Here is a 12,908-nt window from a genome sequence, read left to right as displayed (position 1 = left end):
TTCTTTTTGCAGGTATGGAGGTTAGAAGACAACTTTTGGTAGTCAGTTCTCTCTTTCCACCATGTGGTCACAGGGATCAGATTTAGTCATTAAACTAGGCAGCAAGCATCTTTACCCAGTGAGCCATTAGGACTGATTTTTAAAACTATACACACATGGTACTGGGGAGATGGCTCAGCAACGTACCTGCCACACTAGCTTGAGGAGCTGCGTTCAGATCCTAGGACTCATACAAAAAGTCCTGGTTCAGCAGTGCATGTGGCAATCCCGGCACCAGAGAGGAGACAGAATCCCTGGGGCTTAATGACCAACCAGCATCACTAACTGGCAAGTTCAGTGAGAGACCCTGCCTCAAAAAATAAAGGTAGAGTGTGATAGAGGATGACGCCTCATGATGACCTCTGGTCTCTTCACACACCTACATATAGTCAGTCTCACACACACACACACACACACACACACACAGCTCATGTACATCTACAAACACACACTAATGCACACACTACGCACATACATACCACTTGGGGAGGTGGGTGTAGAGAAACAGGAAATAATTTTATAATTTAAAAAAGCACCTCTCAAAGCATCTGAAGATGAATGCTGATAAAGAAACCCAACCAGTCTTTAATTTTAGGCAAAAGTATACGTGACAGTATTAATTTACAAAACTAAGTTTAGTCCTTTGCTGTAAACACTTGGACAGTTTTAGAAGTCCATCAGTTTTCCCATTGCCTTCCAGAATATCCACAGCACGCATCATCCTTCAACACCCTGCTGCTCCGATAGAACTTTCGGGGTCGATCTGTTCCGGATTCTTTTCCTTCTCCTCTTCTTTTCTGAAGCAGGTGATTTTGTGTCCTGTGCTTTCTTCTTTTTCTTCAAGCAGCTGAGAGGATTGGGGCCGCCCACCTTCTTTCTCCTCCTCCTCTTCTGCTCGGGGTTCCTCACCAGGCCTTGCTCCTCCTTTAGCTGCTTGATATTCTGTTTCTCGTGCACTGAGACCAGCTGGCCTGACTCCACCGCCTTCACAAAGGCCACTGTTCTGGGAGAAGGCTTGTCCAAGACTATAGTGTTCTGAATAATGAACATCAGGGGAATTCCGGGACTTTTCTTTACTTTCACAGATAAATTCTGATCCTATTAAAAAGAAAATGGATTTAGTTTCCCAATCCCCATAAGAGTTTAAATAAGGATATATGGGGGGGGGGGGGAGACTGGATTTTATTTCTCAAATCAGTATGTTTTATTAATCAAGGCACATCTTATAACAGAAGACAAGAAACATAAAAACTATGTTGAAGAAAGGTAGGTAACAGCAGTCTGGGCTAAACTGGTCAATACTCAGGGGCCATGAACTATCAACTAATGTAAAAGTAAATGCATTGGGGAGTTTCTTATTTCTATGCTAAAATATTCTCTCGAAACATCAACATAGGAAGAGGTTGAAGTGGAATAGTGAGCTGACTCAGAAATCGTTCTGAAAGTACAATTGAGCAAATTGGCATGTGAGCATTTTAATGTCAATCCCGACAGTCTCTCCTTTTGCCTCCCAGCCTTTAAATGCCTTCAACATTCCACGTGTTGCTGGTCTTTTTCTTTAAGGTTTATTTCTTTTTATATGTATAGATGTTTAGCTACATATACATCAGTGCACTTCATGCACAGCCTTGGAGGCCAAAAGAGGGTGTTGGGAATTGAACCCCAGTCCTCTAAAAGAGCAGCCAATGCTCTTAACTACTGAGCCACCTCTCCAGCCCCCTGAAGCTTGTTTTAAAGGATATGCACATGACTTTTTGAGAAATAGTATGAATTCTGAACATGAAAAAGTTATGAACACAGGATGCAGTCTTTGCCCACTCCTCCTCCGCTGGAAGAACCCTATGGCCATTAGCACACTACTGTAACAATTCCTTATACTCTACAAGGAAACTTCTGGAGGAAGAAACTGCATGTACTTAAGGTTTTCTCCTTACATATTCAAATAACTGCTTCTACTGGTTCTATTTAAAAGTCTGCATTTTTAAAGTCCAAAGATGAAACACGGATTATAGCTAAGTGATAGAATCCTTGCTTAGCACATCACAATAAGTAAGTAAATAAAACACCAACACTACATTATCTCTTCCACTTATTTTTTTTTCTAATTACAAACAGCCCCATGTGAAGTATACATATAAATGGTTAGAACTGCAGTTTTAAAAGTAACATCACCTGTGTTGCCACAAAATAATGATGAGGATTTCCCTCCTCCACCATGGACAGGAGACATTCTGATCCACTCACTGCACTCTTGAAATGACGACAATTTCGAACCTGGCATTTCTGTGCGATCAGTTTTGCTCCATATAATTCCTTTCCCAATGTTTCTAACTCCTTTAACACACATCTGGTGGGAAAAAAAAGTCATGAGAAGCTCACCATCATGATGCATTCCTTTCATTTATACAAAGCAAGCAGCAACACAATACTCGAGTTTTTAAAATGTAAAACTATACCATCAAAATTTGAATTTATAGTACGGTTGCCCTTTTCTTCTCAAATGAAGAACTGAAAAATACATACTCCAAGCGGAAAGAGTATCAATGCCAGAATATACTGAGCACGTGCGTGTACAGGAAGCATGGAGAGTGCTCTTCACATATATTATTGCTTAACCTCAAATGACTCCTGAAGCTAGGTGATAAATTGAATTAATTTCTAACATCCTCAAATCTTACAGAGGTGCCAGATAGTGAATCTTTCAGGTGCTTGCAGAGGACTCCAGGTTGCTGTTACAACTTCAAAATATGCTAACACAGAATCCAAAGCAACTTGTGTATCATGTTTGAATCCTGATTTTTAAAAAGGTTCTTCATAATCATAAGAGCCAGAGGGGCTGAGGACACCGGGAGAACACAGCCTACAGCATCAATGAAGCAGGGCTCACAGGGGCTCACAGAGACTAAAGCAGCAATCACAGAGCCTGCAGACTCTGTGCTAGGTCTGCACATACGTCATGGCTGTTAGCTTGGTGTTTTTGTGAGACTTCCTTTAAAGATTTATTTATTTATTTATTATGTATACAGGAGAGGGTGCCATATCTCATTACAGATGGTAGTAAGCCACCATGTGGGTGCTGGGAATTGAACTCAGGACCTCTGGAAGAGCAGTCGGTGCTCTTAACCTCTGAGCCATCTCTCCAGACCCTGTGAGACTTCTAACAGTGGGAGTGGAGGTATCTCTAACTCATGGTATGCCTTTCCTCCTACTGGCTTGCCTCACCCAGTCCTGATATGAGGGTTTGTGCCTAGTCTTACTGTATCCTGTTATGCCATATTTGGTTCATGTACCTTGGAGGCCTGCTCTTTTCTGAAGGGAAACAGAGGAGGAGTGGATCTGGGGGACAGGGGTAGTTTAGGGAGAACTGGGAGGCGTGGAGGGAGGGGAAACTTCAGTTAGGATTATTATATGAGAGAAGAATAAAATAAAAACAGCTGACAAACAGCAAAGAATGACAGGAGATGCTCTAACTCTAGAGTAAGAAGGTAGGGAAAAGATGGGGTCAACAAGAATGAGCATTCCGGTACGTGCACATGCTGGGTATCAATGTTTTGCTTCATCATTCTACTTTTGTGTTGTTTTAAAAGTGTGTAGTAGCTAGCTGGTGGTGGCACAATCTTTCATCCCAGCACTCAGGAGGCAGAGGCAGACGGATCTCTGAATTGGAGCCCAGCCAGGTCTACAGAGCAAGTTCTGGGATGGTCAGGGATACATGGTCTAGTTTCAGTTCATTCACCTTTTCCTTACTTTCATGTCCCACAATATTAGATACAATCTCTTCTTCAGGCATCAACCAACCGCATTTGTTCAAAAGTTCAAAATGGTAGCATCACCATTTCTATATATTCAAAACAGACTTTCCCTCCTCAGATCAGAACAAACTTCAGGACTCAAACATCGACTCTGAGACCCTTTAAACTGACACCCCCACCCTCCCGCTCGCTCCTGCTCCCACAGTGTTCTACCTTAAGTGTGCTCACTTCATTTGAATAAGGAGGCACAACCACCAAGAGTTGATTTTATACACTTTACAGCCCGTGAAGGCTGGGCCTTTGTCCTGCCCGTCCTGCCCACTACATGTCCTCAGAGTCTGGAACAGTGCTTGACATTTGGTTCGGACTTATAAATGGCCTTGGGCAAAGTTTTCAATCCCCAGTTGAAAAATGCCCTATGTACACTATACCTCATCTGACCTTACGTCAACTTTTAAGAAGTTATTCTGTCTGGCGGCAGGTGGCAGTGGCGAACGCCTTTAATCCCAGCACTCGGGAGGCAGAGCCGTATCTCTGTGAGTTCGAGGCCAGCCTGGTCTACAGAGCGAGATCCAGGACAGGTATCAAAAGTACACGGGGGTTACGGATTTAGTTCAGTGGTAGAGCGCTTGCCTAGCAAACGCAAAGCCCTGGGTTCCGTCCTCAGCTCTGGCAAAAAAAAAAAAAAAAAAAAAAAAGATTAAAGAGATGTGATGCCTACAACTTCCAAATGACCCCACCGCACCATACACACACACACAAATGGAGAAACAAAATCTGGGCAATGATGACAACTTAAAAAATTATAAGCCGGGCAGTGGTGGCACACCTTTAATCCCAGCACTCGGGAGGCTGAGGCAGGCGGATCTCTGTGAGTTCGAGGTTAGCCTGGTCTACAGAGTGAGTTCCAGGAAATGCACAAAGCTACACAGGGAAACCCTGTCTGGAAAAACCAAAAAAGTACACGGAGAAACCCTGTCTCAATTGAAAAAAAAAAAAAAAAAGTTATCCCCTCTACTTCACAGTTAATGTCATTTCTGGCCCGAAGTCACACAGCTCGTTAAGATGGGGACCAGGAGTCAAAGCCAGGCTGCGTACTACCAAACAGCCGTTCTGATTTCGCAGGGATAATGGGGAATATTCGCAGGGCTCAGTACCAAGCGCCTGACCTGTCGCTTGCCGTGGGCGGTAACAGACTTATCTCGGCCACACCCGCGACCCCGCCCCGCAAGCCCACCTCGTGGTGCACAGCTGGGTCTCCCCCATAAGGTAGCGGGGCAGCTGGTCCCGCAGCTGGATGCGACCCCGCAGCGCCGCCTGGCAGAAAGTGCCATCCAGAAGGATCTGGTAGGGCTCACGGACTCCGAAATTGTTTCGGAAGAAGCCAAGATGCTTCTTGGCGTGTTTCTGCCTGGTGATCTTCATGCTTGCTTAAGCCACCGGATCCGGGACTCAGCGGCGCCAGCCTCGCTTCCGCACTCCTAGAAGCCCGTTTCCCCCGGAAGCGAAGCGCCTTCGGCCCGGAAGCACACGCCCCGCCTCTCTAGTTTATGTCACTCAGAGGAGCGCCCTCCCACCGCAAGCCCTAGGGGGCGGAGCTTCCGCCTGTGCTCAGAAACCCTTAAGAGAGAGTTCACAAATTCACGCGTGTTGGCACGTTCGCGACCGTGAGCTGGAATAAGTGTTCTTGCAAATTAAATTAAATTATAAAATTTAATTTTTAAAAAAGTGTACTTGCTTTGTATAGATTGTTGCCTGGCACTTAGGAAGTCTCTAAAACACTAGTAATATGAAAATAACCAGTGATGACACCACTGACCCAGGCACTCTGTAATCTGCCATTTACCATGTATCACTCCCATAAATGGTTTTGGTTTTGTTTTTGTTTTTTTAATTTCCAAGTGAGGGAAAGGAGCCAGTGTTGGACAGCCTTAACTTGGGGAGTTTTGCTGGCTGCTAGTCTTTAAGGCAAAGCCCTTTTGCTAAGGGCACATGGTTCTTCAGCGTCTGGAACTCACACTAACTGCCTGATGTGCCCAGGTATTTTACCACACCCCTCTCGGAACCGACTCCTTCCCGGAGCCACGTATCATGGTAAAAATGTCACCCAACTCGAGGTAACTAACAGTCTTGACCCCATAAAACTGTTCTGGAGAACCCAATTAAAACAGCCAAATTAACAGTGAAAAGACTTGCTTAATGTGGCCAATTGGAGAACAGGGCCAAAGAGGGCCAATGAGCACCACAATGTAGTCAATCTCTGAGTTCCTGAAATGAAATTAAAGTTTACATAGGTAGCCATGGAGATGAATATCCAACCCAGTGATTCTCAACCTTCCTAATGCTGCGACCCTTCAATACAGTTCCTCATGTTGTAGTGACCCCCAACCATAAAATTACTTTCATTGCTACTTCATAACTATAATTTTTACAACTTTTATGAATCTGATATGCAGGATATCTGATATGTGACCCCTGTGAAGGGTCATTAGACCCTCAGGGGTATGCCAACAGGTTGAGAGCCACCACATTCTCACCAATCTCGGTTAATGGTGGGTTATTGCTCACTATTTACCCCTCATTTTCTGTTCTTTAGGCCAATCCTGCAAGGTGTTCTAACCAGGTGTTAGGACTACGAAATCTCTTTCCCAGAGGACAAAGGTTCTGAGCTTTTTTCTTCTCCCAGCATGAGATTCCCCAGGGAAATTCCCATTTCTTGGGATCAGTTGTTTCAATCCAGGGACACCAAAGAATACTTTATTTCTGTCAGGTCAGTTACAGAGCCACTATTTGTATCTCTGCATCCTAAAGTCCATCCTGAATGACTCAGTGTTTTAGAAAAATTCCCAGGTTTCGTTTTCCTGATGTCTGTTGAGTTGGAGGCCTAATCCTACCACTAACCCGGATCATTTGAGCTGGGGACTCTGCAGGACAGAGGTGCCTAGCTTCCTCTTCAAATCAGTTTACAGATGTTTCTCTGTCCACAGTTTCTCACATAAGAAAAATACACACTGTGTTAAAAATAAGACACACACCTAATTTAAATCATTTTGAAGTTACTTAGTACATTTGGTTAAATGAAGAGAATGAACCAGGAGTTTTCAAATTTGATTAACCACATAAGGGTATCCATTTTAAGGTAAAATAATCAAAGAATGGAAAGTATGGATTTTGCATTTTTGTCTCTGCCTGGAATCTGTCCCAGATCTAGTTTTGGACAAAGATTGAAAGAAACTTTTTTTTTTAAATGACTTATAATGTGATTGAAATGTATTGCTTGCATTTGGCGTTTTCTTTCAGCTTATAGGTTTATGAAATTGGAACTAAGGTATTCTGAAAAGTTAGCCCTGACCTGAATCCCAACACTCCCCTGGGAAGGCTGCTTTCATTTAACTGAAAATACAATTAAGAATTTGAAATCATGAGAAACCATAGTAGGGTTGGATTTGTGGTTCTTAAGCATAATTGCTCACTGTTTTCTACTTTCGTCTTTCCTTCTTCCCTGAGTCCTTGTCCTGAATGTACTCTCATCCAAAGAAATATCACCCCAGCCTCATAAAACAATAAGAGCTTAAAAAAGTGGGCTCACATCTTCAATCTAGATCTAACTTCTAGACAACTTTTAGTTCTAAAAAGATGTGCGACACCACAGAAGACTTGAATCATATTCTAGAGATGTTGTTTTTAATTTACTGAATTACAGTATAGTCTTTTTCAAGTTCTGTGTTTGACTGCCAATTTGTACTTATTCTTCTTAACAAAGTACAAAAGCACCATATAACAGTGATTATTAAGTTTGAGATAATTTTCTTTAAAACATGATTCCTAAGTGTGCAGAAAATGCCTTAGTGTTCTTGCTTAAGATAGCCATTTATGGGGGTTGGAGATTTAGTTCAGTGGTAGAGCACTTGCCTAGCAAGTGCAAGGCCCTGGATTCCTCAGCTCCACCGGAAAAAAAAAAAAAGATAGCTATTTCTGGGCGGGGAGGTGGTGGAGCACGCCTTTAATCCCAGCACTTGGGAGGCAGAGCCATGCAGATTTCTGTGAGTTCGAGGCCAGCCTGGGCTACCAAGTGAGTTCCAGGAAAGGCAGAAAGCTACACAGAGAAACCCTGTCTCAGAAAAAAAAAAAAAAAGATAGCCATTTCTGGTTCAGACCTAGTTTTGCTGGGGAGAGATTCTAGAGTAGCTTTAAGTTCTTAGACTCTTCCGGGAATGCCTGAATTGTGGATAGTAGTGAATTTTATATAGATAGATATAGGCCTATGATAAACTTTAACTCATGAATCAGTCACAGTAGGGAACTATCAACAATAATAAGGTAGAGCAGTTAATATTGTAATAAAACTTATGTGAAATTCTCTTGTCCGTATGTCTCTTGCAAAGATCTGACTTCTGGTTTCAACTTCTACCCACCTACTAAGTAACTAACAGGCTGGTAGTATAGATAGTATTCAGATAGAAAGGCACATTTATTATGAAAATTTCTCCAAGTCATTGCTGTGCTCATTAGTGTTCCTGACTGACCTTTTGCAGTAAAACAATACTGTTTATCCAATATGATATTTCCATTAGGCGATCTACCTAAAACATTTTTTGCCCAAATGCCAAATGACCTAGTTTTAATGGCAAATCAATATTTGGTTACAGCCAAGGCAGAAGCTAAATATTGCCATTATTCAATAAACTATTAGGATACAAGTCTAAAGTTTTTAAAAATGAATTAATTCTTTTGAAAAAAAATTGTGATACCATTTTAAAAGCTACGGTAGTCTTTGAAAATATGATCTTATGGTGGCAAGCACAATAATAATACCCTAACATTGCTACCTGTTAGCTTTGTATTGGGTTGCTGCTCTGTGTACTTCCTGTGCCAGACATTTACATTCAGCTGAGGTGGGTAGAAAATTACTTTTCTTTACTTTTAAAATACTCTCTATAGTCATTATTGTGTCTGGATCAAATATAATTTATAAAGTGACGTTATCGTACATGGTCTTGGGCGTTTTATTTTTTTCTTCATGAAAGTTTGATGAAGCCAAGGTGACAGGAAAATGATTTATTCTTGGAAGGTGTGACTAATACCCAAATAGGACTATTTCATGAAAGATTCATGGTCTAAATGGAGTGAAATAGGTAAACATTAAGTTCAGTTGAGAAAGGTTATTCTGTTTCACTCATGAATGCTAGTATAATTTATTTAACTTCATGGACATCAAGGGATGCATGGAACATCTCTACTGTGATGTTACCTTCCTTGTATTCATATTTAAATATTTATAAACATTTGTTAACATGGCATTAACTCAAAAAGAATATTACCACCCTCCAAAATCATGCAGCTAACATTCTCTCTAAGCAAATAGTTTAGCTAAATAAATTGCATTTTAGAACAAGTTAGACAAACTGCTACATAGTGAGGTCCTATTAGGCTCTTCACTGGATAGAGATAGAGTTTATACAGATATATTTTGTTCTGTAGGACAGAATTCATGCAGACTCCCTGACTGTGGAATTTCCTACCTGTCTGAAGGTGTTAATAAGATTAAATATAAAGGTAACACATTAAAAATATTTTGAAGTTTCAAATTACAAAATCCCTCACGTCAATTATATAACAAATGGAACAATGAATACAAGATGTTAACTCCTGTTGTGTGGCAGAACTTTTCCTGGGGAGACACAATGCTCATGTCTACTCATCCCAGATAGGGAACCCATGGCAGACCGAAGTACAGATACCACCAAACTTGGTGACCCAACGAGGTTGGTTTTTTTTTTGCGGGGGTGGGGGGGGGTTGGTTTTTTTGTTTTGTTTTGTTTTGCAGTTACTTACAGGAATATAGGTAAGAGGTCACTTACAGGGGCAGAAATGACTGAGAGACAGCTGCATCAGCGAAGGCCACCCCAGTATGGGTGACAAGACATGAAAGCTGGGGTTCTGGAGCCCACCGCACAGCCTGCAGGCATCTCAAACAGGTTGGAGAGTGTCCTTTCCAGGTGCCTCATTTGGTCTAAATGTCTTATCTGAGAGTCTTTTTTATAGCTGGACTCTGCTTGCTCTGGCAGGGAAGAATGGTGAATCTGGTCAGTTTCCGGGAGTTCTAGAAGCTACTATTACTACTGCTTGGTTGTTTAACCTCCCTGCTTTAGGAGCTCCCCTGCAGCGTAGACTGTTTTCGTCCTAACTTCCAAACCCAGACTTCCTAGTCATCAGGTGACTCTGGTCTGATGACTATAAAATTCGACTAGAAAGTTTATTTGAACAAGATCATCCACGGGTGCTGCCCACTTGACTAAACTGAACAAAGTTCAGTTTTCCACTGTGGTTTGGACAGTACTTGCCGCTGGAGTTTCACTACAGAACTTTAATTTTACTCTAAAAGGAGTGTCGGGGTAGCGGGGAGAAACCAGTAGAGGACTGAAAGGCTCAGCAGTAGCAACCGTTTTCAATTTTTTCCTGGTAAAAATGAAGCTGCTGCAATACGAAAAATGTTTTGCTTTGATGGAAACACGTTGCCATTTGAAGTTTAATTACATCATAACTGAACTGGGCTGCAAAGTTCACACTGCAAGGGAGCTATCATTTTAACCCACCAAAGTATTTTAGAGATTAATGAGCCCTTATGAAATTACTCTAGGTAAGCAAATATTAGTGCTGTTCCTTAAATGAGCTTAAAGATTCAAAGTTATCTCAGATTACAGCTTTAAAAGGGTTTTCTAACACCACTATTTATTTACATAGAGCAAGATGTTGAAGACAACCTTTCACTTACAGTTCCATGTATATTTTTAAGCAGCAGGAGGACTTTGGGGTAGAAACTGAACTCCTGGAGGCAAGAAAATAAATGTGCTTTATTAATCCAGTAGAATATTATTACAAAGTCTGGTAATTATAATTGAATTACACCACTATGAGGTATTAATTACATGATATTATACAAAATAAATTCACTCTTAGAACCTTTGAAATTTTCTCAATGCTAGCTCAATTTGTTTTAATACTAGTCAGTAAGTAATAAATCAACACACTGGGAGAGAAAGGTCAAATGTCATTTTCAAAATTATTATTTTAGCAAACTCATAGAAAATGGCCACACGCTGAGTCTCATGGAAGTGAATATTGTTTTCTTTTTAATGGTTCTTGCTTAACCCTCCTATTGCTCTTTCTATAGCATTGAAAAACATCACTTAACTTTTGCAAGCACATGCTCCTGTTACACATAGGACCAAAAAAAGGAGGTATGTGCGTTCGACTGACACCCAGCAGAGCGGAGGGGAAATGTTTCCTGTGACGGGTGTTGGGGTTTGAATATGAAGTGTTCCCATGGGCTACGGTGACTACTTATACTTAGTTTGCGGCAGGTGGTGTGGTTTTTGGAAGGTTCTGGAACCTCTAGATGATGCAGTTGAAGGAAATGGGTCATCAGTGGTGGGCTCTGAGGCTTTTTAGTCTGGACTCACTGCTTGTCAACTTCTGTCCCACTGAGGTGTAAGGAGCTGAAGAATCCCAGACCATACTGTCACCATCATGGAATTGTCTGTTACCATGCCTTCTAAGACAGGGTGAGGTGGGTTCTCTCAGATGATGAGTCAAAATCAGTTCTTCCCCCCTTCAGTTGCCTCTTATTTTCAAAAAGCCAGAAGGCTTTTGGAGGGACATTTATGCTTTTACATTTCTAAAGATATTTTAAGGGTCTCTCTCTCTCTCTCTCTCTCTCTCTCTCTCTCTCTCTCTCTCTCTCTTTAGCTCACTGTGTACCTTCGGCTGACCTGTAACTCGCTATGTACATCAAGCTAGCCTTGAATTCACTGAGATCTTCCTGCCTCTGCCTCTTGAGTGATGAAGCCAAAGGCTCGTGTCACCGCACCCAGCTTCTTTCTTCCTCTGAGATTGACTATTTGAGGTATTTTGGGAAACTGACTGGTTTCTGGCCAACACAGTACCTGCTGACTTTGTTACTCTGTTTACCCTGTCCTAGACTTAGCTTGTGAATTATGATGGCCTTGTATTATTTTCTTGGGTAGGAGGGGTTGGCAGTTCTTAACCTTTCCAAGAAGGGAGGGTTTCTGATAGTTCCTATGAGTAGTGTCGCAAGGCCGAGTTGCTACGTCCTCCTCTACTCTGGTACTTGTGATTCCCTGAAGGAGTGGCTCAGCTAATGTTTTAGTAGATGAATAATCATTGCATAAGAAATGGGTCCTGGCCGGGCTGTGGTGGCGCACGCCTTTGATCCCAGCACTCGGGAGCCAGAGCCAGGTAGATCTCTGTGAGTTCGAGGCCAGCCTGGGCTGCAGAGTGAGTTCCAGGAAAGGCGCAAAGCTACACAGAGAAACCCTGTCTGGAAAAACAAAACAAAAACAAACAAACAAACAAAAACTGGGTCCTTTTTGAGGGAAAAAAATGAAGATTATAAACTGTTCCTTTTTTCCCTTTCACGTCAAAGAATAAATATTTAAAAAGCCAGAGATCCAGGTGTGGTGACGCTTGCCTTTAATTCCCCACTTGGAGAGGCAGAGCCAGGTGGATCTCTGTGAGTTCGAGGCCAGCCTGGTTTACAGAAGGAGTTCCAGGATAGGCTCCAAAGCTACACAGAGAAACCCTGTCAGAAAGAAAGAAAGAGAGAGAGAGAGAGAGAGAGAGAGAGAGAGAGAGAGAGAGAAAGGCCAGAGAAAAGATATTTGTGCCTTTCCCCTCCTATGGCACAATCTGCACAGACAAGAAAATAATATAAACCCCAACATAAATCCTGTTAAACATTTCATTGTTAGAAACATTGCTCCTAGCCGGGCGGTGGTGGTGCATGCCTTTAATGCCAGCACTTGGGAGGCAGAGACAGACAGATCTCTGTGAATTCGAGGCCAGCCTGGTCTACAGAGCGAGATCCAGGACAGGGACCAAAGCAACACAGAGAAACCCTGTCTCAGAAAAACAAAAACAAAACAAAACAAAACAAAACAAAACCATTGCTCCTTCACGTTAGGTTGTAATTGGTGGTACAGAACACACTCCGCCTCAGGACTGACATTCATATCTTCTGGAGGTGTAAGAGATGGAGCATGTGATCACAATGTGCCCAGTTCCATCACACCAAGGTGCCCAGTTCCATCACACAAA

The 12,908-nt window shown here is 42.1% G+C and overlaps 1 protein-coding gene across 1 annotated transcript; it reads right to left on the bottom strand.

The window, feature by feature from the left end:
* Window positions 1–588: 588 nt before the first annotated feature.
* Utp23 (UTP23 small subunit processome component) lies at window positions 589–5,296 on the bottom strand. The gene is made up of 3 exons (XM_036208429.1): window positions 5,029–5,296; window positions 2,212–2,386; window positions 589–1,137 (listed from the first exon to the last, which is right to left on the bottom strand). Exons 1-3 carry the CDS (start codon window positions 5,214–5,216, stop codon window positions 757–759), a joined length of 744 nt encoding a protein of 247 aa, XP_036064322.1. The 5' UTR covers window positions 5,217–5,296; the 3' UTR covers window positions 589–756.
* Window positions 5,297–12,908: the final 7,612 nt, after the last annotated feature.

This window comes from Onychomys torridus, chromosome 16 (genome assembly GCF_903995425.1).
Source record: "Onychomys torridus chromosome 16, mOncTor1.1, whole genome shotgun sequence".
Lineage (NCBI taxonomy): Eukaryota > Metazoa > Chordata > Mammalia > Rodentia > Cricetidae > Onychomys > Onychomys torridus.
The sequence above is the reverse complement of the archived record's forward strand: the minus strand, read 5'-3'. Positions and strand labels throughout refer to the sequence as shown.